Source organism: Aquila chrysaetos, chromosome 10 (assembly GCF_900496995.4).
Source record: "Aquila chrysaetos chrysaetos chromosome 10, bAquChr1.4, whole genome shotgun sequence".
Classification (NCBI taxonomy): Eukaryota; Metazoa; Chordata; class Aves; order Accipitriformes; family Accipitridae; genus Aquila; species Aquila chrysaetos.
In genome coordinates this window covers 18,294,077-18,320,663 of record NC_044013.1, presented here as the reverse complement: position 1 = coordinate 18,320,663, position 26,587 = coordinate 18,294,077, and the positions used below count along the sequence as shown (strand labels likewise).

Here is a 26,587-nt window from a genome sequence, read left to right as displayed (position 1 = left end):
CATTACATATGCAAAATATTTTATTGTATTTTGAAGTTTTCCAGAAAATAAGCCTTTTTTAACATTTATAAAAACCTAATTCCCACAATTAGTCTTGCAGTCTCTGCAGAGGGTGATACCAATTTAACGTATGCGGCTGAACAATGTGCATGCTATTAATCTCGGAAGGTAACAGAAAGATGTTAAGTAGGTGATGGGAAATTTTTAATTATAATTATTTTTGCAGCTGTGGTTTAATATTTCAAAATTATTTTTTTCTTAAAGACGACAGCACTTTAGTATCTGCATTGACCTCCATGATGTCAGAATGTCATTGTGCAACCGTAGCTAAGAAAAGCCTCCGAGAAAAAAAAAAAAACAAAGGAGCTTTGCATCTTCCAATAACATGAGATGTGCATGTACAGTACGTAGCATTTTGGAATTCATACTGTGGTAGTGAGTTGTTGCTTTCAGTTTGATTAGACAATCATTGTTTCGTTTTCCTTGCTTTGACAGTGAGTATGCTTGTACGCTGCTTAAGTCTTCTTAGTGCTATCTAGGTCAGTATACTTAGGATAGCTTTTATGTTTTGTAAGTCTGACAGATATCGTGCCTGACAGAGATCAGCACCAAATTTTCTTTTATTTATTATATCTGAGGATAGAAAAATATTTTATAATGAATCAGAATTGTATACCACATAGCACCTACTGTTTCTGCATTGCAGATATATTTAGCTCTAACACTGCTTGTGGTTAACAGGGTGTAGCGTAGACACAGACAGCTGATCATGCAGTCAGACCCTGTGCTCGTGTGGTTTGTCAATACTGCTCAGGATTTTGATGGACTGTAAAAGAGAGAAAACAGAAAGGAAAGAAAAAGAACTGTTTTATCTGTATGAACATTAGACCTTTAGTTATGCTATTTTTTCTATCACTGTCTTTTTATTTTATTTTTTAATTCTGAGATTTAAAAATTAGGAAAGCACAGCAAATGCCTCCAGGATTTAGTATGTGCGACGTGAAATCTTTCTGCATCAAGAGGATGTTATGTAGTCAATCCAGCATTTCTCCAATAAGCAAGAAGATTGTTTTGTTTTCCTCGGCAGGCGGACTCAGCCATTGCACAGGCAGATTTTGATAAGAGTTTGAAATGCCTACTACTGTATCATTGTAGAATTTGGAGTTTGCTAACAGTGTTAGTGACTGGAGCTCATCTTGCATCACCAGTTGATGACAATTTTCTTTGTTCCCTCCCACCCAGTTGAACCAAGACTCTGTAGCTGATACGCAATGTCACTTACAACATTAATCAGATACTGCATTTAAGGTGAGCTGTCCCTTGCCTCCTCCCTTACCAGAGCTGTGCTGCAGTATGTATCTTACTCCTGCAAGCCTAAAATGGCAGGCAGGATTAACGTTGCTTGTGCTGTGTGCATGCTGTGTATTGAATTCATTATACTGTGCCTAGTATCTCAAATGTGAGTATGTAAATGGTCTGTATGCCATGTCATGCAGTAGTGAAGACTGGTTTGTGCTTCATTACAGGCTTAGATATTTGAGCATCACCTTAAGAATTCTTTTTTCATTTGCAATGTGGTGAGCTGTTAGCTTGTCATCACATTCAAACTACATTATTAGCCCTTGGAAAGGAAAAAAAAAAAAAAAGCAAACTGTGCTTCCAGATGGTGTCACCCTTTTTCTTCTTGCGTTTACTGTAGTTTAAATAATGTATATTGTATTGTTAATTAATGTGAATATCGAATTAAAGCACTTGAAACTTACATATTTATTATGCAGGTAGGAGGCACGTCAAATCTATTTTTAACTCTTACGCAGTCCACGTTGTGCAATGGGCTTTGGTTGTCGAGTTTATATTTTCAGCTGTGATATCAATAGGCTGATTTTCAGTAAATGTGACAAGTGGCCTTTGCAGTGGTCAGCTTCAAGCTTTGAACCCTCTGAGGAGGAGAAAAAAAAAAAACCAACCTTGTGTTGCAGTTTCGGAAAACCTTGGATGAGGACATTTTTTTTTTTCCCCACTCCTGCTTTCCCTATTGATAAACTCGGTTCTCCTGATCACGGTCTATTCAAGCTGCTTCCCATCTGATCTTTGACAACTGCTTCTAAAAAATTATCAAGAAGACCAAGAATAGAACTTATCTTCATCGCTTTACATAAAAATGGCTGGGTGCATTGCCATGCTAACACTGCACTAAGTGGTACACGCAGGTAGGTTGAGATTTGCATGTTTTACTGATTTCTTGGTCAGTGTTGCAAGAACATGAAATGGGCTTTGGAATGTAGCTTTCAGTTAAAAAAATGTATTAAACTGTTAATGAAAACAACCTAATATTAAATTGTTGGCTTCACATATTGGCATGACAATTGTTCTTATATGTTTTTAAAAAATCTATTGTGAAAGTAGAGCAATCATGTCTGTTAAAATAATCATATGTACTAAGGGCGTGGCAACGCTTATGCAACAAAAGAATTTTTGAAAACCCTATTGATTCAATTACATTTTAAAGCTGACTACAAGCATTACTAAGCTTACAGTTAAAATGCAAAAATAAAAATTGAGGTAGATAAGAAAAATGAAAAATATTTAAATTCTGTCGTAAGCGGTTTTGTGTTTTGTGCGAAATCTTAAATAAAGATTAATATGCTTTAATGCTTATATTTTCAGAATTAGCTACAAACATAAACCTGCAGTATTTCTTTTTATTTTAAGGTAGAAGGAGTTTAAAGAGAGAGATTGATGTAGATGGCCCTGTCAGCTTAAACTGACTATCAGTTCACTGAAGTGTGTTTTACTTCACACAAAAAAGGTTATGAAATAAAAAGTTAACAGCCTTAGGTACAAAAACCTGAATTTGAGCATTACAAATAAAAGGAATTACGAGTATTGTATTACTTAGACTAACTTTTCTAATATATTTGTTTCAGATTAATACTGGGCCAGAACCAGTTTCCTTGGCAACCAAATCCTTTTAAAAGGTGCAATAGTAGAGATGTAGAAAGATGTTACTCTCTTTAATAGCAATATCACAATGCAAATGGAAATTTTGCAGTTGTTTCCTTTCACTTCTAAATGAGAATCTGATCTCATTTTATGTTTCCATGCGGCTATCATTTCTTAAACGATGCCATGTTTATAAAGCTGTATACAACAAAAAACTGTTTTATTCCTGTTTTGCATTGGTTGTTTCCAGAAACGCACCCCAGTTTCTTTTTTTAATTTAGCCTAGTCTTGCATGTAGGTCAAGGTTTGTACTGTGTGTATATAAAGTGATAGTTTCATTATCACAAGTATAAAAGTATCACTGAAATACTTAGCAGCTGAGAAATGTAGAGAATCAGAAGTATGTTTAAATCTTCTTTCACCTTTGCTGAATTCAGCCACAGTAATGCTAATAAACCTATCTTTAAATAGTGGACCCACTCTGAAGTTCAGGTAAAGAGCTGTGTTTAAACATACTGGAAAAGAACTTCTGTTGGATCTTAAACAAGTCTTTATAGAGTAAGCTCATTTGTGGTCTGCGGTAATTTGCAGACCTTAGAGATTTTGCAAAATTTAAGTTTTACAATTCCTTACTTCTATTTTTAGCTAATATTTTTAACAGTATCAGTAAAGTTAAATCTTACATGTACCACAGGTAACTGCTTATACAGAATCAGATGTTACTAAATGTCTCCACTGAGCTTGTAACATAGTGTATCTCCTTGTGAATCTCCTTTGTACATGACTTGAGAAATTCTCACTACTGCAATGAGACTTTTGCAGCAGGGTAGCCATTTTCCTTTCATGTCCTTGACTTTAAAATGACTAAGTATATTTTGTGTGGATGAGGACCGAGCACTGAAAATTAATGCAGAGGAGGTATTTAGAAGCACAGCCAATTATCAACAATAGGCTTTGACAGTGTCAGTAATATCAAACTAATTCTCATATATTTCTAAATACATCAGTTCAGTGCATTCCAAATAAACAGAGTATAACTGTTCAAGAATATGGCTTGTCATCTGTCTTGATAGGCCAATGCTTAATAATGATAATAAAACCATTTGATTCCTAATTATGAGATTAGTTTGACGCAGTGCAATATTCCCCCGTTCCACCTAAAGAAGCAGAACTGAAAACATAATAAACAGCATCTCTCAAGTGACATATTAAAGTTTGCATTTTTTTGTAATTTGATTTATCTCCAGTAGCTTGCTTCTGCTGATTATTTTCCTGTCTGAAATGTTAATATAGAGTGCACCATTACATGCAGTTACCAAAATTGCATTTCTTTGTTTATTTCTTGTGTGGTTATTTTTAAAGGAAGTTGCTGAGCAAATGCTATGTAGAAGCAATCTATTTATTGCTGCTGATATTTATCTTTAGAAAAGATGGGGCACTTAGCAATAAACTGTTTTTATTATGTCTTTGTGTTTGAACACACCCACTCAAGGCATTTAAAAAAAGTGTAGCTCCGTTACATGAGCATGCTTCGCTATGATTGTTTTAAATCCATCTACAAATTTGCTCTTTTGTTAGGGGGTTCAAGTCCTCTTGTAATTAATATGACTGAACTCAAGTGCTTTCATGAGTCTGGAAAAACTCATTGGCAGTCTGTGTACAGTAATTTCTTCTAGCTAAAGAAACTGATTTATCTATTAAGGAGTCATCTAGTAATTAGCAAGCTGTTTCCAGTTTGACTATTATACATGGTTTGCTGTATGTATTTTAATGGTAGTTACATCTAGGTAATGCAGAGCGTCAGAATGTTATAGCCAGAGGTGCCGTAAGAAATCTTGTGTAAACTTCATCCATTTTATTCTCTTTGGCTGAGGGGGCTAACCAGGGCACGTAGGAGCAGGTGCAGTTTTTCACACCTCCAGCACAGCCTGCAAATGTTATTGTTAGGGGGGCTTGGGTTTTTTTTTCAGTTTTATCATAGAAGTCTAATTGTTGATACTGAATCCTCCCTTCATAATTGAAACGTGTTCTTTTATCCATGCAAATTCCATTTCTGCCTAACAGAAAATCTATTCAAAGCATGAATAAAAAGGAATTCAAACTAAAAATCATTCACTCAGACACTATCCTACCTGCTTTTCAATGACCTTTCTGATTAAGGTTACTTCTGCCTCTAAACTTCATTTTGATTTGAAACTGCAGGTCTCTCAGTGTGAAACTATCTGTGTTCAGATAATATTTGTCAGACTATTAGACAGACTCTGGTAGTAAAGAACAGGTACCAATTAACTCTTTGGGGGCATCTAGTGTCTGTTGTAATGTATCATGTGAATTGCTTTATTATGTTTTAAAAGGGCTTTATTATGTATAATATTACATTTGAATTCTACTATTATCAAATTTGGGAATTCTTTAGCTTTGATAAGATCTTTCACTGCTGGATTCCTCCAAATATGATGTTTAAGCTTCCCATTCACCATAATATTTCACAGTCATTTGTGAATACGACTTTATTGGTATTTGAAGTAATAAAAATGGCTTAATGCAATTTTCTTTCATTCTGGCCTTTGTTACGGGCAGATGTGAGCTATAGAATACTTATTCAAATCAAGATGTACTAAAAATATACTCAGCTAAACCAACGAAAAAAAATTAGCTCACCTTCTTACCTTTTAAAGCCAGAGTAACGGATCCTGTATTTCCTGTATAATGTTCTTTATAAAAGTATATGGTATATTTGCAAATGGAAGATGGATCTATGTATTCTTAATTGCTGCTATATAAATGCCTATCAGATGAGTCATAAGGCCTTATCTGTAAGATTTTGCAGTTGCTCTATGGAACAATTTAATTTTGTTTAGTAGCTTTGATACAAAGCCCTGTTCTGAATAATTTTTACACTATTACATGATAACCTTATTAGGACATTTGATACATAATAACATAAAATCAGGATGCTTGACAACGATGAATAATCTTGTAAGCAGAGAGATACAGGAAGTGTATTCTAGAGAACAAGAGTTGCCTAGAAATGTCATTATCACAGATACTGTGATGACATCCGTGACAAAAGAGACCAAAAGAAAAGTGGCAGAATGGAAAAAGGAGGGGAAAAAAAGGCCTTTTGAAAGGCTGCAAAAAACCATGGAGGCATTTAAGATAAAGGATAACTTGTAATTGGTTTCAGCAGTTTATGTGGAGTCAAGGGATTTGGCTAGTAATGATGATTGTTTCTCCCTGTACCATGATTTCTTTAATAAACTGGCAAACTATGAAGCTAATCTTAAAATACACTTGTTTTCTGCTGACGTTACCTTGTGAAACTCAGGAGCAGACTAACTGAGGAAGCTGTGAAGCCTCCATTATTTGATGTCTTATTCAGTAAATGTGTGAGGAATAATTTGGATATAGTTGAGACGGGGGAAAGGAAATAGACCCAAGGATTGTTTTTTTCCAGTGACCCCAATGAAAAATTATTTCAGACTTGATAATGTCCTTACATTTCTGTCTAGAACATATTATGAAACATTACGTCCAGTTTGCACTACACAGGTTAAACCATAATAAAACAATGCAGGCAGAAGCATTATTCACAATAGTTTGGTTAATGGTACTGTTTTATTGCTGGTATGTTGTAAGCCTCCCAGGTGTAGATATGGAGTCCTACAGCACTCCAGGGAAAATTTTGATGAATTACACAATGTATCTGGAAATTAGTACTTGTCTAATAATTTAGTCATTAAATTTGGATTTTCCCCTTTGCAGGCTGATACACAGTAGCCACAGAGTTCACAAAATTAATGAGATGGTTTTGCCGAAAATACCTGTCAATACCACTTTTAAAAGACTCTAGCAGAAGAACAACCTGATTTTAGGTGGGTAAGTTTATGGGGTGATTATAGCAAGCTGAAATCTCTTTAAAACTCACATAGAAATAGTGCTAAAATATTTAACACTTTAAAACCACTGCATTACATGATTTTTATTTTTTTTCAGTTAAAGTTCTACCTTTTTTACAATCATTTAAGAGTTGTTCTCACTATGGTACCACACTGGTCTATTCTCATGTCAGTATTCTTGGATTTTTCCAGCTCCCGCTGGATTTTTATTGCCATAGAGGTTGGACAAACAAAATCAGGCAGAACAGATCTTTGAAACAGGTTGTTATAGCCTCCAGTGATCTGTACAGACCAAACATATTGGCAGGCAAGCAAACCTCCCGAGCTTGCCAGAATGTTAACTCTGGATCCCAGTCACTAGTGTTCATTACAAACCTGTGCCATACAATAAAGGTAGAGGAATTCTCTTAGTGCCAATGCCCATTTCTAATATTGTTGTTTTGGTTAAGTTTTATATAGTTTGTCTAATCTCTACCTTTAGACATGACTCTAACCAGAGGTAGTAGAAAACCTCTTGAATTATGAGCTGCAAAGAGCACTTTGTAAATTGAAGTATAGTATTGTGATAAATAATCAGGATATTTCAAAATAAGAGTCACATTTTGCATGGCTTTTTCAAATATTAGCATTTTCCTTTCTTCTTACTGTGAATATGCAATAATCGTCTTGGTTAAAATAAATATGTTCGGTATCTGTGCTTTAGAGTTGAGATACGTATGTATTGAATGAAAGACTCAGTGAAATCCTGATTAATTCGTTAAGTTTGAACGTGGTTCTTTGTATCACAGAGTATAATTTGTGTTATAGGAAGGCAGTAGTTTCATTGATTTCAGTGGCACTGTTTGCACAAATTTCTGTAGGAAACGGTTTTTTGCATCATAGTCATTAATGCTGTGATATCTCTATCTAGAAATAAGTAATTAAGGCTACCAGGCAGAATGTTAGATAAGGAAACAAATTTAAAAAAAAAAACAACCAAACAAAAACCCTCTTCAATTGCCAGAATATCTCAAAATGTTTTCTGTATTTAAGTTTACTTTTAATATACAATGTTGTATGACATAGAAGATGGTAATGGATTTTCAGAGACAATAAGATGGCATTGGTGGTTTAAACTCATCAGCGAAACATTAAAATTAAATAAATTCGGGTTACCTGGACTTACAGAATTAATGGGCTACAAAATCTAAGTTGTACCTATTTTCAGTAAATTGTCATAGAACACTTGCTCAGTATATTTTAGGTAGAATACTGGGCCATAACCTGTTTCCTTGGCAACCACATACGAATAAAAGGTACATTAGCAAAGCTGCAGATGTGTGTCAGTGAATGCTTATTAAGTAGCCTAATGCATTTACATACCATGTGCTCACAATAATGCATGCATCTTGAAAATCACCATATAAAAAGATTTCTGGGCATGGCCCAATGTGTATTCTTAATATTCAAAGGTTTTAACCTAAAAACCTCATGTTTTCAATGGAAATATCTCTTGTGATTTTTTTTCTTTTCATTGCGCTTTAAATTGTACTTGCGATAAGTGGACAAAATTGGCATGGTAGGCTTGGTCTGCAAATTGAAACCTTTCTCCAAGATTCTGAATACTTATAGCACTGCTTTAAGACAACAAAATATGGATGGAAATGAAGGTTCATGGTATCTTTCATAAATGCTTAGGCATTCTAAATTTGAAACTTGTACCAGCATTCAGGAGCAAGTACAACTATACTGTTTTACACAGTGATGAACTAAAGCCACTAAATAAAAATGAAACTGGTGTTGCTTGTAGCACTCTCATTCTATCCAACGTATTCAGGCAACGAGATATGACGATGTGTTGTCTTGTAATAGTCAACAACAGAAAAAGGGGCAGGGGGGAAGAAAAAGCTGTAGAAGAATCAAAATGGCAGTTGTTCATGGATTTTCAGAATAAGATTTGGATGTAGCGTTTAGGCAGTATTCACACTTTCTGTGCAAGTGTTTGTATAGTATGATTTTGTCTTATATTCCTGTATTTAAAAGAAGCTCAGATATATAAGATCAGTTTTAACAAATTTGTTTACTGACTTCAGCAAGTTTATGTAGAAGTTATTTTTGGCCTGCCTTCTTAAAGTATTCATTTGTATATAAAATGAAAAGTGTATACAACCCTTTGGGTTAACTATGCTATCTTAAGATGATATATCTTTAAGAAATAAGTCTAAAATGCTAATAATTAAAAAGACAGGAAAAAATGGGAATCTGCAAATCCTGAGCTTAAATTCAGTTGGTGTAATCTGAGAAGTTGTTTATGTGATGAGTAGCCTAATTAAAACCCCCTTGAAATCAATGAAAAGGTTCCCATTGACTTTTTTGGAGTGTGCAATAAGAGAGAAGGCTTCATACATAACAATGAGATTTAGGAAATAAAGATTAACCTGACAATGTTAAACATTTCCATAACTCTCAACAGTCAAGTGTACCAGAATCTAGTATTAATTCCAGATAGTTTGAACACTGTGACATTAATCTTTTCATGATCCTGAACCATAAACAATGTTGTTACATACCATCACTATGGTGATAATACTACTAAGGCTTTTGAGTGAATAAGAGCTCGGGAAATTATTAGGGAGATGCAAGTCAACTGTTTTCTTTTCTTTTTATTATTTGTTGCTCCCCATCTGAGCTGAGCTCACTGTCAGGCCAGGATTTGTGCCTGCGGCAATTCATGTTGGTGGCAGAGCATGCAGCACAAACCAGAGGTGGAGCCATCAAGATTTTCTTCTTACTGCCAGCTGCTACCAGCTTTTGCTACAGTCCTTTTCCGTTGCACGAGCAGAGGCCCTGCTATAGCTTTAGGTTGGAAACGTGCAGCAGGATGGAAGAGGAGGAATAGGGCTTGGGCTGGGCCACTTAGGTCAGCACAAAATGGAGCATAAGAATATTTAAGAGCATACAGCCAAAGTTATTGTGTGTCCAATAAGTTGTCATAATAAATGGCCACACTGAAGTGATGAGTCAGAGTAATAGCTATCACTTGTGCATTGTTTTTGGCATGCTAAAGTTTACAAATACAACAGCAAAAACAAAAAAATATTTTGCAGAATTTTAAGAATATTGGAGATCAGTGGTGGCCAGTTACAGCTTGAAGACCAATTCTAGCTTTCAAAATGGCTGTGTCCAGCCATCTAGCAGAATACTTAAATCAGGTGTTTCCAGGGGAAGGGATTTAGCCCTATTTTCAGTCTAGCATGATTGCTACATCAGCTGTAGTAAAGGGCAAGAATGGCTGCATTGGCCTGGCCCCCAGCACACCTGACTGAGAATAACAGTGGCCTCTGAGCATGCAGCTTGGCTGCTGCTCTTGTGGATGTTGGTTCAGATATTCAAGGGATGATTCCTCTGAAAATTGGAAAATGAGTGGCTGGGTTCAACTACTTTTACTTTTTCTTTCTGATAACTGCATGGGCAACAGAACACCACATAGTAATTCTCCAAAATGAACAAAATTTAAATGCTTAATTTGCTACTTTTGTTTAAAGGTATTCAAATACATAAATTACTACATGTGACAGCAGTCAACAACAGAAAAATGTTGTTGTTGTTACTCTGTCTGTAAACATAGCTTCATTATTTTAATTGATCTGTGCTAGCTAAGGACTGTGATATGTCCCAGAAGTGTAGGAGGCTAGAAAGTGGCTTGTCAGCAGCATATAAAAAAATGAAAGACTTAAACGGAAAATAATACTGAGATTGTTCAGAGATAGCAAGATCTAAAGTCAGCTGATTCTTAGTAGCAGTACAACATAAGCTTTTATATTCTGTGCAAAAGAAGAATTTGGATTTATGTCCGTTATTGCTGTTGCTTCATTTTCCTTTTTAGACTGGTGGAGAGACAAACATATAGTTATACCTTTAAGAATTGCTTGTATGTGTTCTGTTTAGTGTTAATGGGACTCAGATTAGACCGTGCCTAAATTGCAAGAAAGCAACATACCTTGGAGAAAGACTTTCTTTGGTGCACATGCACAGCTCACACAGTTTGTGAGCCGAATGAGTTCTGCCAGGCTCCTCTCCCCTCAACCGGACTTGGAGGAGCAGGCAGCTGCTGCAAGTCTCCATAACTGTGCTCCTTCTGCCTTCCTCCCCCTGCACTTGATGCTTGAGAAGAGGAGAAGGGTTACACAAAGGAACTCTTTCCCTTGCTCATGTAACAGAAAGGGGAGCGAAGCCATCTTGAGCTGCTGGTTCCTTCTCATGCCTCGCTTCTGAGTGAAGTGTTGTGGGCCTGAGGGGTGCAGAGGAGCTGTGTTTTCCTCCTCAGCAGTATCACTAGCTGCTTTGACCTCAGCAGTGAGAGCAATGAAGAAGACAGTCCATACAAGTGTTTTTCTCATGGATAGGGTGGCCTGCTCTAGGCACTGAGAAGGAAACCAATCCTGTCACTCATGAGGAATTTGCAAGAGTTGGTAATGCTATATATGTTGTTTCCCGCTGCTGTTTAAGAACTGAAACTGCTTGACTAGAGAGGAACATTGGAACATTTTTTTCCTAGGCAGTCTGAAATACTCTTAAGGAAAGAATACCACGTGCCATGAGTTGCAGAAGTGAGATTATCAGACTTCAGCAAAGCATCCAAACACCACCATGTCAGTAACCCTGGAACTGTTTAATACATTTTAAAGAAGTAAAAGTTTGCTGACAATTTTCTCTGTGCCTTGCAATTTTACCATATAAGAAGCAATCCATTGCTAAACTACTTGGACTTCTATTTAAAAAGAACATAATATTTGTGTGATGTTATATGCAATCATTTATATATTGAATGGGAATTGGTATGCATACACTAGCAAGATTGCTGTTTTTAAACTATATGATTTGTATTGTGGCTTAGCCCGTGAAATCAGGGCTGCAGATGCAGATAAATCTTGCCCGACTTCTCACAGATTATCAATGTAGTCTGTTCACATAGGTTCCACTGCAGCACCAGTTCCACCATTATCTTTGCATGCAATTGGTTTTACATGAAACATTATAATGAGAATGTAAAATCCTGGGTGCAGCCAAGATGGCCTTATAAAAATTTCTTACTCTGAAGAATAATTTTAATACACAAGGTGATGGGACTAAGAATTCCAAATAGCTCAAATTATATATATATGGAAATTAGTATTTTCAATTACAGTACTAGTCATAGAAAAGGTGATTCTTTTTTTTAGTGGATGAGCGGAAGTTGCCTTAAGAAAATACCCTATCAATTAAAAAAAAAAGAGAAAAAAAGAGAAAAATGAGTCGGTTTTCTCCTAACCTGTTATATATAAGACTGCCAGAGCATCAAATGGTCAAGTACAAATAAACTAATATCTCTAAGTTGGGGGTATCTGCTATACAAATGATGGTTATGCATCTGATTTTCAAAACAGTTTAAAATAATCAATTTTAATTAAGATTTAGGGGGAATTCATAACCTAATCTTCCTTAAATCTGTTTCATGTAATCTAAAAAGATGCTTGTATTTATTGTTGTTCAGTAATGCATTTCTTTCTTTTAAAGGATTACAACAGGTTTAATTTAATCCATATTATTGTATTTTTACTGACAACATATCTGTCACAAGTGCTTCTTATGGCACTTGTGTCAGAAATCTTCATTAATACATATTAATATGTATATATGCACCTAAAATGATAATAAACAATAGTAAATAAGCAATAGACAAAGTCCAAGATTAAAAGTAACCTACCTGTGAGTATGAAACTTTGCTTCCCAGTTATGTAGGTCGGAATAAAAAAGAAGGCTGTGAAAACTTTGGGACGCACTTTGCTTTTGCAATCAATATTGCTGTGTTCTTCAACTGTTTGTGCCACCTCCTAGAGCTGTTGGCAAACAGCTACTGATAAGAACAGCTCAGTTTGTCATAAGCTGAAAGAAACCACTTTTTGGTAGTAGAGAGTCCTAAGCTAAAAAGATACTCATTGCTTCAGTAGGTGAACTTATTTATAAGAATTCCAGTGATCCAGAAGCAGTAATTAAGCTCTCCACAGAGATGTTCAGTATTTCAGAGATGATCTTTTAATGTGGATTGTGTAAAATAGTGAAAGAAGGGGGATGTATAGATCAGTCACTGAAATTATGACAATTTCCTGATACGAACGAATTTGTTTCCATATCTTTTAAACAACCAGGAAAGCACATGATAGTTCCAAGACAGAATGCTGGAAAAAAAGACCTCCCCTCCTTATAATAGGTTGTATATCTTATGTTGATATTAAATAGTTTCCTCAGATGATAATCAGCATCTATCACGAAGGGACTCCAGCAAAGTTCTAATTTCCAGGCCCATCAAGGGTAACAATGATGAAATAGTTCATGCTTCTGGATTTTTTTTTTTTTTGTCTAAAATGAATCAGTTCCTACTATTCAGTGCTTCTAATGCATAGGCTTAAGATTTGAAAACAAAATAACTGTCCAGTAAAACCTCATACACAATAGCTTCTAAAAATAAACACAGGTCAGCCTTGGGCAAAACTAGTATTTTCAAGCAAGCTTTAAGACAAAAGCAAATTGTCCATTTTTCTAACAATATTTTCCACCTGTCTCAAAGTCCAGTTTTTCTCTAAGCTTCTTGATTCCAAGAACTGGGAAAACAGGTTTTGCTGACTGTTTAAAGGGAGAGGCAGAGAGAGAGACAACATATAGGAAGACTACCAAATATATTGGCGCATCTGGCTCAATGAAATCAAGCTACTTCCTTCTTTATCTAGGTAAGCATTTGTTAGTGCTTATGAAGCACTAATAGTATCGTTGCACTTGTTTCCTGAGGCAGTAATCATCTGAAGAAACCTAAATTAGAGAGTAAGACTACTGCTTAAAATAAACACGATACCGCGTGAGTTTCTATTTATGCTTATAAAAAGATAATTAATATAATCAGATAAGGAAAATAAGGCAAATGTGATTATATTTCAGTAACCAAATGAATTTATTTCAGACATTATTTTTTCAAGGGAGTATTTCATCTGTCCTTTTTAGCGGGTGGTTGCAGAAGTTATGCACAGAGCTGGGTGTATCTCCATACATGCTTTCTCTTTCTTCCTACGAGAAAGGCTTTGAAGGAGAGTAAGGCAATCAAAATCCTCCGTTAGGTTCAAGAGGAATTCTAAATGATGTGGACAAAACCGCATTGATGACCACGGAGCAAGGGGTTGGATATAGGGAACACTGGATTTCCTCATCTCTCTCAATTTACAGTCCTTGCGTATAAACAACTTGGCTGACACGCTAAATCTCCCAGCTGGCCGTGTTAATTAAGCACAAAGCATTTGCTGTAAAATAAACGCACGAGAAATAACGTAGCGGCTACGAAACGAAGAAGGGAGGCCAGGGCGCTGCCATCAGCCTGTATTTCACAAACCACAGGCAAATCTGATTACCAGGGATTATCAGAGCAAAATGGCTGCTGCGCCGTCCTGCTGCCGTCAGCGGGCCGCGCGCGGCGGCAGGGCCGGCGGGCGCCGCGGGCCACGCGCCGCCAGGAAGATGGCACCTGTCACGTCACCGCGCACCCGGCGCACCGTCCCGCTGAGCTGCTGCCGTCGCCTTCCTCCCTGCTAGAGGAAACCCCAAAGACATGGTTTTAACCGCCAGGTAGCTCAAAAACAGTGAGTTGTTCTGCATTCGAGCGCACACTTGCGTAAGCGTTTCTGTTACTGCTGGGGAAAATCGTGCGGCAGGTTAACGTGCGTTTCTCCCTCGGCTAGAGATGTAGTTTAGCCCAGCGTGGTTATTACCCATAAACAGGAAGTGTCTTCGAGCTGCCTGCAGCTGACGGGTTGCCCGAGGTCTGGGTGTCTCGAGAGGCTCCGCTCTGAGACGGACGGAGCTAGGCTGGCGTTAACGTGCCGCCGTCGGGAGCTTGTATTTGATGCAGTCCGTGCAGGAGTAAGGGGCAGCCGCGTTCGAACTCTGCAGTAGCCGTCGGCCTTGCACGTACTTGCGGAAGCCTGCGTTTCCCACTCACGAGAAAAGGGGTCGCGGCTGTTAGCGCGCGCGTCCAGCTCCCCCCTGTGGGGGAAGGCTGCGCGCGAGCCCGCGGGGACCCCCCCCCCCCCCCCCCCGGCGCCTTGAACTCGGGTTTCGGAAAGGACGCGGGCAAGGGGGTGAAGCCTTTCCGTGCCAGAAGGAACCGGGCGTGCAGCGGGGAATGTTTGCTGGTTTTGCCTTATTTTTTTTAATTACTTTTAGAGCCGGATCAGTTACGGAGTGCCCTGCTGCCGAGACGGGACTCGCTTTCGTTTTCAAAGCGAGAAACATCACTTCATAAAAAGCGCAAGCCTGCTCTGAGCGCTGATAAGGGTTTAAAGGCCGTTTTCCATGTGATGAGAAACGATCGTAGACAGTGTGAAGTAGGAAGTGAGAGAACGAGTTAGGGATGCTGCTCATAGCCAAGAATTACGGCTCTGAAGGAATGGTTCATCTGGTGGCTACAGAGATCTGCTAATACTAACATAATATTCTTAGGCTAAATTCCAACCACCCCCCCCCCCCCCCCCAGCTGTCTGAATTAAAAGTTAGAGGAAACCGTGCGAGGCTGAAAAAAATGATTTAAAGTCTATGATGCTTATGAGGCTATAACAAATAGAAAAGGTAAGTGTTCTGTATTAATAAGGAAGGATGCAAGCAGCGAGAGTCTAACAGAAAAAAAAAAAAGTACTTGTAACGTGTAGCTATGTAGACTGGAGCACTAAGCTACATGCCACTGCAAGCTATTAAACATGATTAGACATCATTAAAACTTGCCTGCATGCCTGAGGTTGTAAGGAGGCTGAAGGGACTCTGGTCAAGGCAGCCCTGCGTAGCCATGCTGGTAGCCCAGATGGGACCGATGAAGTGATTCCATAAAAAACTGAGCTACCATCATAAAAGCGATGGCTGGACAGTAGGTTTCCAGGTGGGCAAGGAGCAGGATAGAGCTGTGGGCGGGGGGGGGGGGGGGGGGGGGGGGTGGAATGTGGTGTGTGTGTACTTGGTTTTGTTTGGTTTTTGGTTTGTTTGTTTGTGATGCCTTAGCCCTACTTCTGCTCTAGAACAAAATAGTGCCCTTTAGGAGAGTTAGATACAGATGAATGTTCTTTCTCAGTTGGGGAAACAGGCAGGAAACAAAACAGAGATAGCCTTCAAAGTACGTTAATAGAGTGCAATGAAACTGAACATAAGAAAATTACGGAGTGAACATGTTTCCATAGTGTCCATGTTGGTAAGTACCAGAAAATATTAGCATCTTTAAAATCCCAGTAGCAATGTGCGGAATAAGAAAACAGAGGGAGAACTGTTGTTACAGTTTATCAACTGTCTTGCTGGTTTTTATTTTGCCCGGGTACTAGAAACCGGCCCTAATGGTTTTTTTGTTGATGCCACTAGTTTGTCTTTCAAATTTAGCTGACCAAAGTGGAATGAAAGTATCTCTTCTCATAGGTAATGGCATATGCTTGCATGGCAGTGGATTTCAGAAGTTTAACGAAAGTTAAAAACAATATTCCTAGATTGCAACAGTTCTCTTGGGTAGTAAAGAATTTTGTATTTGTTGTATTTGGTATTCATCAGCCAGTAAAACTACTTGTGATCTCTTTGTTTACTTCAAAGTAGTATTAATATAAAAATTAACAGTAGCTTATTCCCTCTGCAGTGTTGCTGCTCTAATATTTATAATTGGCAGTGTCATCTGTGAGGTGTAAGTAGTCAAATTTGTGTTTGGATGCATCAACCTCTGATCTTTCCATTAACTTTTAGTATTACTTGTTTTCACTTATGACTATTGTCCTGGAGTGGTATTCGTTCATGTCAGAAAAGGTAACTTTATTGGTTTACTCAGCCTACTGACCATTACACTCCAGTTTCAGATTAATATTTAAATCTCATTTCTCAAAGTGATTCAACAACTTTTAATGACAGGTTAAGTCTGTTACTCTTTTTGCAGAAAATCTGCAAATAGTAAGGTAACTCCCAATCAAAAATTCTGCTGTTCAGAAGCTAAAGTTATCTATAGGTGCACCAAAGACTATTAAGTTATACTATAGAGGTACTGTTCAGATTCCTGAGAAATTATTTATATCTGGATTGAGAGTAAAAAGTATCAAAATAACATACATATTTGTGTCAAAAAAAGGATGGCTTAGTAGGCCAAAGAGTTTTGTTGACCTTTAATAGGTCAAATGGTATTTACACGTTTTGGGCAACATTTATAAATAATACTAGAATTTCTTCCATAATTCTATAATAAAAATAATACATAATAATAGTAACATTCCAAATGGGACTTTCCAGTGTTTTAATAAAAAATATTTAATAATAATAATAGTAACAATACATCTGGAAGGTTTGATCTCTGGGTATCTTGGTCGCAGTAGAGCTCCCTTGGAAAAGGAAGAGCAGGTTTTCCTTTTGCAGTATGATCTGCAAATGGAATGTAAAATACTCCTAAAATATTCCATTTATGTGTGCGCTAAGTAGAGCATTCTGGTTTTGTAGCATTTCAGACACATTTTTCACAAGTGCAAGAAGCAAGACAGGTAAAATAAAAGGCATTAGAGAATCATTACACACATGAATAAATGGACTGGGGAATGCTTAGGTTGAGACAGAGAAGCAAAAAGTGTTGGCTCTGAAAATAAATTTGCTCTGGAATTTTTCTGTATAACTTTCCAATGAGATGTATAGCAGATGGTTTAGTACACAGCAAAAAAAATAAATGTCCAAATAGCAAATGATAGTTTATATTATCTTTACACAAGGAATCTAGTTTGGTGTTTTACTGAGCATACCAAAATATCCAGGACTACAAAAACTGGCAGTCTGGGTACATGCAAGTAGAAATTGAAAATATTCATTTTTCTCCTTAGGAGGATAAATTTTGAAATAACTAGTTGAATAATAAGACTTCTACTAAAACCACTTGGGTTTGTAGGCCTTGCTTGTAAATGCTTCTTAGTATAGAAGTAGCAGTGTGATATATTTAGCAAACAGTATGTCAGATGAAGTGTCTTTGAACTAAACCCAGCTGTCTCCAATAAAGAAACAGAAAAAACACAGGCAAGTTCCTATGGGGCAGTTCACTGGGAGGTAAAGTTGACATCATTTATTTTCTATGCTCAGGAAATAACTCTATCAGTAGCTCCTGTTGTGAAATGTTTTTGACGTCTGACAGTTGGTTTCTAATACCACATCACATGAGCAAGTCAGATGTGATCTCAGACATTGTCAATGAGAAAAAAGAATCAATTATGGGATAGTGGCTGCTTGCTTGAAGAAAAGCATTCTTGTCAGTATTCTTTCTGTAGAAGACTTGATACGCTAGAAACTATCTACAATTATATATGGGTTTTCAGATACCAAACCAAAGCAGATAACCATACCTAACTACTGTGAATTTCAGGTTATCACTCCAAATGAATAAACATCTCTCATTTTAAGCCAAATAAGTGTAATAAATAAACATGATAAAGTATGATTTTAAGATTTAAAGGCATAAAACAATGCATCTATATTTACAGCTGCTGTGAGTGACCAGATAATCAAAATAATATGTCTACATTTCTATCACAGTTATACTGATGAATTCATTTCTTGACCTCCATGACATACATAAGCATCAGAAGTATTTTTTTGTGAATCACAATTTTGATTTTTATGAATTATGTGCATTGAAAATTCTTAGCCATTAAACTCTATTAGAAGTTTTGGCCATTTGCATAGACAATACCTTCCTGATAGAAACAGGGGCCATGCTGCAAAGTACAAATTTTACTTCCAGGCTTCATGCATAATGTGCCAAATTATGATCTTTTTCGTAGGACATTGTGTTTGTCTTTACAGTAAGATTGTTAATGTTTTTTGTATAATTTAACTTGCAGTGAAGTAGTTGGTGGATTTGTGATAAAGTGTCCAAAGTGTAACTAGATTAGCTAGAGCAAGGGTGTATGTCCCATATTACTGACTTTGTGATAAAGACCCTGTTTTCAAGAAAGGATTACTTCTGAATAGCTTGGGTGAGAGAGTCAATGTGTTCTAAATGGCCATTGCTGTTTGCTTAGTGAATATGGGTCAAACCTTGATTTCGCCATTTGGATCAAACCCATCTGAATAAATATATTGGCATTTTTAATGTAAACTATTCTAGGGTAAGGGGCATTTAAAAAATTTTCAAGCTTAACATTTATGTTCGGAGCAGTAGATAGAACGTTTAGAAAGTCCTCCTAACTTATTAGAGCTCTACGGTGTGGTAGTATTTTAAGCTATCTTACAAAATAGCTGTAGTTGGTCATTTTAATGTGCATTTTGATTCCACAAGTTGAAAGAAAAGGGTCTTTAATAAATATGCAGATTTTTTTACTGTGGTGGTAGGACAACTATTTCTTCATGACTTGAAGTCAGAAATGGGCAGTGGTAGTTAAAAACACTACTCAGAGATGGAAAAAAAGGAACAAACCTCATTATATGGTACAGATCTGAATTTGAACAGAGCAAAAAAATAATCTGCTTAAGTCAGAGACTTTCTCCAGATATATACTGTCAAATTCATCCATTTTTTCAGTCTATTTTTCATTCATAACTTGCATCTTTTATCTCAATTAAATAAACCAGTATATCCATACAGTAACAGCCTGGCTAATCTAAACACTTTTTGTCAGCATTAAGCCTCATGATTATAAATTGGCAGTTATTTAACAGTATTTACTATTGCAATTAAATCTCATTATTTGGTAGAAATTAAGAATACACCGTCAAATTATAAAATATGAACACTATGAATCTCATCTATAACTGAAGAAAAAACTCTATGCTATTACTTGTTTTTCTCACTGAATTTATAAATTCAGTTACTTATAAATTTTCAGTCATTTTAAAGTAAGTGAACACTATTTAATAAAATTCAATCACTATTTAAAAAATAATATTCTGTTTACGTAAATAGTGTTATATGTACTCCGCTGTTGTTTACAAAATTGTGTTGCTTGTGCATTCATTTGTTTATAAAGCCTTATCCTCTAACTGAAACTTTTTTGTAGGGATCTCTGATCCATGTTTTAAATGTCAGCTTAATAAGGGGATCACATGCAGTTGTGTTAAGTCATTCTCTGACAAACAGCCCCAGAAAACAAAGTCCTCAGTATCCACAGAACCACAGCAATTCAGCCTTCCCCATGATGTCTACCAAATATCTCAACCGCATGCTGGGGGAATTACCTCAAGGGTTCAGTGAGTCATTCAGTGTGAACCTGAGCAGATGCACCCACTGGCACAACAGAAAGCTGGTGGCTGTGGTCCCCAGTGAAAGGCACGGGGTGGGCAACAGACCCATGCAGGGACAGAGAAGATCCTCTGCCTCCTGCTGAGGAGCTACTGGTGCTCCTGCATCCTTGATCTGTACATAGATTACCTTCAGTATTGTTGGCACGAGTGAACCTAAGATGACTTCAACCTGAAGTGCTATGACAAAATTTTACTCATTCTTAAAATTTAAAAGTTAATAAATTAAAAATATGTATAAAATAAATATAGAACTATAAGTTTGGTCTGTAACTGAAATGGATGAAAAATGCCTTCTAAATATATTTACATTTTTCTTTTTTTTTTTTTTTTTTTTTTTTTTTTTTTTTTTTGTAGATGACAATCATGTCCCATTCAAAGGATCTCAAGGATGACTTCCACAGTGACACTGTACTTTCCATTTTAAATGAACAGCGCATTCGGGGTATTTTATGTGATGTCACCATAATCGTGGAAGATACCAAATTTAAAGCCCATAGTAATGTGCTGGCAGCTTCAAGCCTTTACTTTAAAAACATTTTTTGGAGTCGTACTATCTGTATTTCAGGTCATGTACTGGAGTTAGATGATCTCAAAGCTGAAGTGTTTACAGAAATACTGAATTACATCTACAGTTCCACAGTGGTTGTTAAGAGGCAGGAGACTGTAACGGACCTTGCAGCTGCAGGGAAAAAACTGGGAATATCATTTCTAGAAGATCTTACGGATGTTAATTTTTCAAGTTCCCCCTGCCCCTATGGATACTGTATTAATGAAAAAGGGACTGTCAAAGAGGAAAAACATGAAAAGAGACATGAAGACTCTGCTGTGACAAATGGACCACGAATTACAAACGCATTCTCAATTTTTGAAACTGAAAACAGTTTGTTTTCTCCACTTGATTTGAGGGCAAGCTTTAAAAAGGTATCTGAGACAATACAAGCTCCCAGCATCAGCCTTGACAGAAGCGACGTTTGCAAAGATGCTGAGCCAGCCAGTACACTGGCTGAACACTCCTATGCAGTTTCTTCCGGGGGAGATACTTTTCAAGGAACACCTTTTCCTGAACAGGAAAGCAGTCCTTCATACAAGATGGGTGAAGACCACTATGAAAATCTCCAAGCCACACCACTCATTCAGCCAGGAAAACAAGCATGTAGTACTTCTAAGACAGCCTTTAAGCCCCAGGGTACTGGTTTGACTATAGCAAAAGTACCAGCCCCTACAGTAACCACTACAGAAGCCCAACATGAAGCAGTTACTGATCAGACAATTATTTCCTTTCCAAAACCTCAAAATAAAGCAGGAGATTTCCATTTATCCAGAGAAGAGGAAAACAATTCTGCTAATGTCTCTGGATCTGTGGCAACTGTCGTTCCACCTGTTTACAATTGTAACTGTTGTGCAAAATCATTCAATGACAGGGCGTTACTCAGTACTCATCTTCAGCTCCATTCAGAGCATCAGGAAACTTTAATATGCAAATACTGCAGCAAGCAATTTGCAAATTTAAATATACTGGAAAGTCATGAACAAGTCTGCATGAGGTCAAGTAGCTTATCGGTTCACAATGGAAATGAACAAAATTTTGCAGATAACTATACTGCTACAGACGGAAGGAATGGAAGTTCATATGCAAATGCAGAGCCTTTATTGTCTGAAAACAGCATCACTGATTATTCTAATGCAAATTGTACTCTACCAGAAACAGATCATTTGGTTAAAGTTGTTGATGGGCAGATATTATATACTTGCATCGTTTGCAAGCGTAGTTATGTAACATTGTCTAGCCTTCGAAGACATGCAAATGTGCATTCATGGAGAAGAACATACCCTTGTCACTACTGCAATAAAGTATTTGCATTAGCTGAGTATCGCACCAGACATGAGATCTGGCACACTGGAGAAAGACGGTATCAGTGCATTTTCTGTCTGGAGACTTTTATGACTTACTACATACTAAAAAATCATCAGAAGTCTTTCCATGCAATTGACCATCGTCTCTCAGTAAATAAAAAGACAGCCAATGGAGGCTTAAAACCAAGTATGTACCCATACAAACTTTATCGACTTTTACCTATGAAATGCAGGCGACTACCTTACAAGTCCTACCGAAATTCTTCATATGAAAACGTTCAAACAAGTAGCCAGGTTAATGAAACTCCTTCTACTAACTGTTTCATTCCGAGTTCTCTTAGCTCTGAGCTACCACCACTGAATTTTCAAAGTAATATAATAGCAAACAACAGAACTCTTGCCTTGGATACATCTTCGTGTAATGATACAGCATCTTCCACAAATACTCAGAATTCTTCCTCTTGGGGAGTAGGTATCTTAAATTCTGACCTGCAAAGGGACTTTTTCACAGCTGAAAAAAGAGTTTCCACTGCTGCAAATGACTCTGGTTCTCAGGAGTGTGATTCCTCAGTTGTGTCTTTAACTAATGTGAATGAAAATTCAACCTCTGTCATCAGTTACAGCAGTTCTGCACCCTCTGTTATAATGCACAGTAGCAGAGTTTCATCAGTAATAATGCACAGTAAAACAGTCACTTCTGTAGAAAACAAGACAACAGAATCTTCAAATAATCTACCTACTCAGTCTGTAAGTGATGATTGTAAATATGGGTCAGATAATTATGGGAAGTGCATTACAAAATCAAAAACTATTAAGGAGAAAAAGAAGACACTGCTGTACAACAGAGCCGAAGCAACTGAGGATACGCAGCACGTCACAGGATCTGGAGGTTCATGTAGCAAAACAACAAATACTGTCCAAGAATCGAGTAAAACTGAAACATATATTGCAAAGCCTGCCTTACCTGGAACATCTACTGACAGCAACGTTGCGCCTCTTTGTCAAATAACAGTAAAAATTGGTAATGAGGCTATTGTAAAAAGACATATATTAGGATCTAAGCTGTTTTGTAAAAGGGGACGAAAATCTAAACACGAGTCCAAACAGGACAATCTAATGGAGGAACCAGAAGTGGAGAGAAAAGAAAGAAGCCCGTCTAGGCTCTATAGCTCAGAATGCCTGGAGCTGACAGAAATGTGTGATGATGTAAGTGACCAGGACTCCAGTGATAAACCCTGGAGACCCTATTATAATTACAAACCAAAAAAGAAATCCAAACAGCTAAGAAAAATTAAAAAGACCAAATGGAGGAAAAAGCATGGAAGCAAGAATACCATTATGGAAAGCCACAACACATGCAGTCGAGAGTACGCACTCAGGAATGCTCCTGAGGAAAAGGCAATCAGTCAAGAAGAGAACACAGAAATGCCTAATCTTCATTGTGAGCTCTGTGAAAGAGATCAGTCTTCCACTGCAGAAATCCAAGAACATGTACACTGGCATGTAGCTACTTCAAAGCCTTACATTTGTGAATTATGCCAAAAACAATTTCAAAGTCCATCCACTTTAAAAATGCATATGAGGTGTCACACTGGGGAGAAGCCCTACACCTGCAAAACCTGTGGTAAATGTTTCTCAGTTCTTGGAAATCTACAGAAACATGAACGTATTCACCTGGGTGTCAAAGACTTTGTCTGCCAATACTGTAATAAGGCGTTCACTTTAAATGAAACACTCAAAATACACGAAAGAATTCATACTGGAGAAAAACGCTACCACTGTCAGTTCTGTTTTCAGAGCTTCTTGTATCTTTCTACCAAAAGGAACCATGAGCAAAGGCATGTACGTGAGCATAATGGAAAAGGATATGCTTGCTTTCAGTGCCCCAAAATTTGCAAGACAGCAGCTGCTCTGGGAATGCACCAGAAGAAACATCTCTTCAAAAGTTCAGGTCCACAAGATAGAAAAGAACAGTTTTGCAATGAAAGCACTAAACTTTTGGAAAATCCACATTTCCTTGGCTCAGAAAGAAGTGAAGTAAAAAATATACAAAATATAGCTCCAGACGTTATACTCTGAGTGACAGTTGTGTAAGAGAGAAGAAAAATCCAAAACCATATATTGGAGAAAATATAGATGTGTTAAACAGGAAAACGTCTCCACTCAAATTAGTATCATTTACTAAGATCAAATTTCTTCATCTAAACATGTCAATATATGCAAAAGAAGGAAAAATAACACAGAAAAGAAAAAACTAGTATTTGCAATAACACAAACTTAATGTGAAAGACCCAAAATACTTTTGACACAATAGACTTCTGACAGAGAGAGAGAAAAAAAAAGAAAAAAAAAAAAAGACCAACCAAACCCCTTCTACTTAGCATTACAGGAAACTAGTCACTGAACTATTTTACAGTGCTGTTTTTAAGTCAGAATCGTTCTAGCCGAAATAAATATGTAGGTTCACAGTGTACTCTGTAGAAGGAATTTTTGCTGCAGAAACCATATATTGCATTTTATAACAAAAAGTAATGTGTTTATAAACAAAATAATTGTAATCTAGTGTATTCTAAAGTGAAGGTGGGAAATGTTTCATGAACTTGGATACGCTGAAGTACAGTTGAGCTCTGGCGTGCTTTTCTGTAACTCAACATTTACAAAACATATTCAGGAGTTTAAACCTCTTTTTCTTTTCCATATTCAGTTTTGTAGTTACCATAATAACCATTAAGTCTGAGTGCTTGTGTGGAAAGTATTCCAGATTTATGATCTCTCTGAGACATTTAATAAAGATTCAGTGGAACTCACAACAGCCAGTCTTCCAAACTGCATAAAGCCCAATGTCAGTGGCCTAGTAGAGCTATTCAGGTACATTTGTCTAAAGAAGACTGTTCTCATGAAACAGCCTACCTTAAAGAAATCCTGTATATAAATGTCCAGCTCCTGGTGGGTCTGCAACTCCTGTCTTTTAGAAATGTCATTCTTCTCAGCAGAAGAAGAGGAGATTTAGACAGTCTTCCTCCTCATCTTGGAGTAATGCCTGGACAACAAAAAACAGAGCAACTCCCCGTAAATACTTTGATTTTGGGAGGAGTAGGTAAATACTTAGACTCTTGCTTCCTTATGTATCCGTGAGGCAATCCCTATGTATAAACAGGGATGGGGCCAGTCTGTGGGGTTCCCTGTCATCCCCATGCCTTAAATACAACAGCTAACCTTCATACATCCCTCCTCAGTGATCCCCCTAACCATGCCAGCGTCTGGCCCCAGGGAAGCTTTGTCAGTGTCCCTTGGCCCAGGACAGTGGGCCCATAGCAGAGACGTGCCTGGAATGGGTTGCTGGAGGAAGAAGTGTTGGCCTTTCTGCCTCCCTCGTCCTGCCACACCGAAGGGTTGCGGTGAACCTTATGGCTTCACAGTTTGCTAAGAACTGGGAGAATAGGCTTCCGAAAGACATCCCCAAAATATTACAGTTAATATTATTTTGTGAAAGTGTGATTAATTTTTAAAAAAGTCAAAGAGGGTGTATGTCTACAAGTCGCATTTTATATGATAGGGCTGTCTTGTACTGTATCTGCATTTCCAATTAGTCATGTACGTTCATCTCTGTGACGTGTTAAGTCAGGACAAAGGTTAGTGATCCTCAACTTCATTCTACGTGCAAATATGGTACACAGTCTGTTTACTTACTTCGTCTTCTTGAATATTTTAAAAGAAACTATAGCTTGGGTACAGTAAAACTACGATTGAAATGATAATACAGTATTGATTGAAGTAATAATATAGTCCACTTACTTATTCTATCATTGGTGAATGCTATGAACCCCTTGAGAAATTCTGGTTTCATAGCAGCTTTGGTTTCATTTAAATAAGGATAATAGAAGAATAAACACAGGAAAGTACGATGATGTTTCAAAGAAAGTACACAAAGATATCTTCTAAGTGGACTTGTATGATGATAATTATAGACCAAAGCAAATAAGGTAGAATATTTATAAATATAAAGATAATTTTACAAATATTTTATATAACTGTATAGTTCATAAGAAAAATATTGATAGCTTGTGTTAGGTTTGGGGGGGTTTGTATATTTTGATAAAAACACAATGACTTTGTAACTCTGTATATTCTCTACAGTTTATAGCAAAGCAGTTTTAAGATGGCAATGTCATGTTTATAGTTCAAGTGTGGCACTTTTACTACAGGTAACATGTTGCAGTAATGAGTCAAGTATTAATGACCAAATTAGAATTAAAGTAAGTGTAAGAGAAGGTAAATACTATATGCTGTCAAAGACTGTAATTTGCTACATAATCACATCTGTATTTTTGTTTAGAAGAAAATATTAAATGCAGATGTTAAGGATTGATAAAGAGTCTAATTTTATTTTTAGAAAGAGTGATTATAACTCTGTTTTTGCTTAATTAAAATAACATCTTCCTATTTTTCTGTAAGTCTCTCCATTTTTTAAATTATGTTAATACATAATATATAAGATCCAGAGATATGTATTTTCTAATAGTTTTTTCATTAGAAGATTAAGCAACACAGTTACCAAACGTTCCCTTCGTTAAGGTCAAAACAGTGAATCGAGAACACAC

At 36.9% G+C, this 26,587-nt stretch overlaps 1 protein-coding gene and 1 long non-coding RNA gene across 13 annotated transcripts; one reads left to right on the top strand and one right to left on the bottom strand.

Annotated features, from left to right (window-relative positions):
• Positions 1 to 53: 53 nt before the first annotated feature.
• LOC115347056 lies at positions 54 to 13,411 on the bottom strand. Of its 2 annotated transcripts, XR_003925362.2 has the most exons (4): positions 12,568 to 13,411; positions 10,822 to 10,978; positions 1,764 to 1,939; positions 54 to 826 (listed from the first exon to the last, which is right to left on the bottom strand). It is a non-coding gene; the product is annotated as an uncharacterized LOC115347056 (long non-coding RNA). The 2 variants fall into 2 exon arrangements; XR_005933382.1 differs by lacking the exon at positions 10,822 to 10,978.
• ZBTB38 (zinc finger and BTB domain containing 38) lies at positions 998 to 26,355 on the top strand. Of its 11 annotated transcripts, XM_041126721.1 has the most exons (4): positions 14,468 to 14,485; positions 15,069 to 15,470; positions 15,964 to 16,080; positions 20,487 to 26,355. In XM_041126721.1, the coding sequence occupies exons 3-4, from the start codon at positions 16,024 to 16,026 to the stop codon at positions 24,063 to 24,065; spliced, it is 3,636 nt and encodes a 1,211-aa protein (XP_040982655.1). In that variant the 5' UTR covers positions 14,468 to 14,485; positions 15,069 to 15,470; positions 15,964 to 16,023; the 3' UTR covers positions 24,066 to 26,355. The 11 variants fall into 11 exon arrangements, with proteins under 11 accessions (XP_029883805.1, XP_029883807.1, XP_029883806.1 ...); XM_030027945.2 differs by lacking the exons at positions 14,468 to 14,485; positions 15,069 to 15,470; positions 15,964 to 16,080 and adding exons at positions 998 to 1,308; positions 6,709 to 6,818; XM_030027943.2 differs by lacking the exons at positions 14,468 to 14,485; positions 15,069 to 15,470; positions 15,964 to 16,080 and adding exons at positions 1,926 to 2,210; positions 6,709 to 6,818.
• The last annotated feature ends 232 nt before the right edge of the window (positions 26,356 to 26,587 follow it).

What these genes read in the sequence shown, in the direction of transcription:
- ZBTB38 (XM_041126722.1), top strand. Translation starts at nt 16,024, where the DNA reads ATGAAACTGAACATAAGAAAATTACGGAGTGAACATGTTTCCATAGTG. An exon ending in TTTCCATAGTGTCCATGTTG is followed by an intron (nt 16,081 to 20,486) that starts GTAAGTACCAGA and finishes TTTTTTTTGTAG; the next exon opens with ATGACAATCATGTCCCATTC.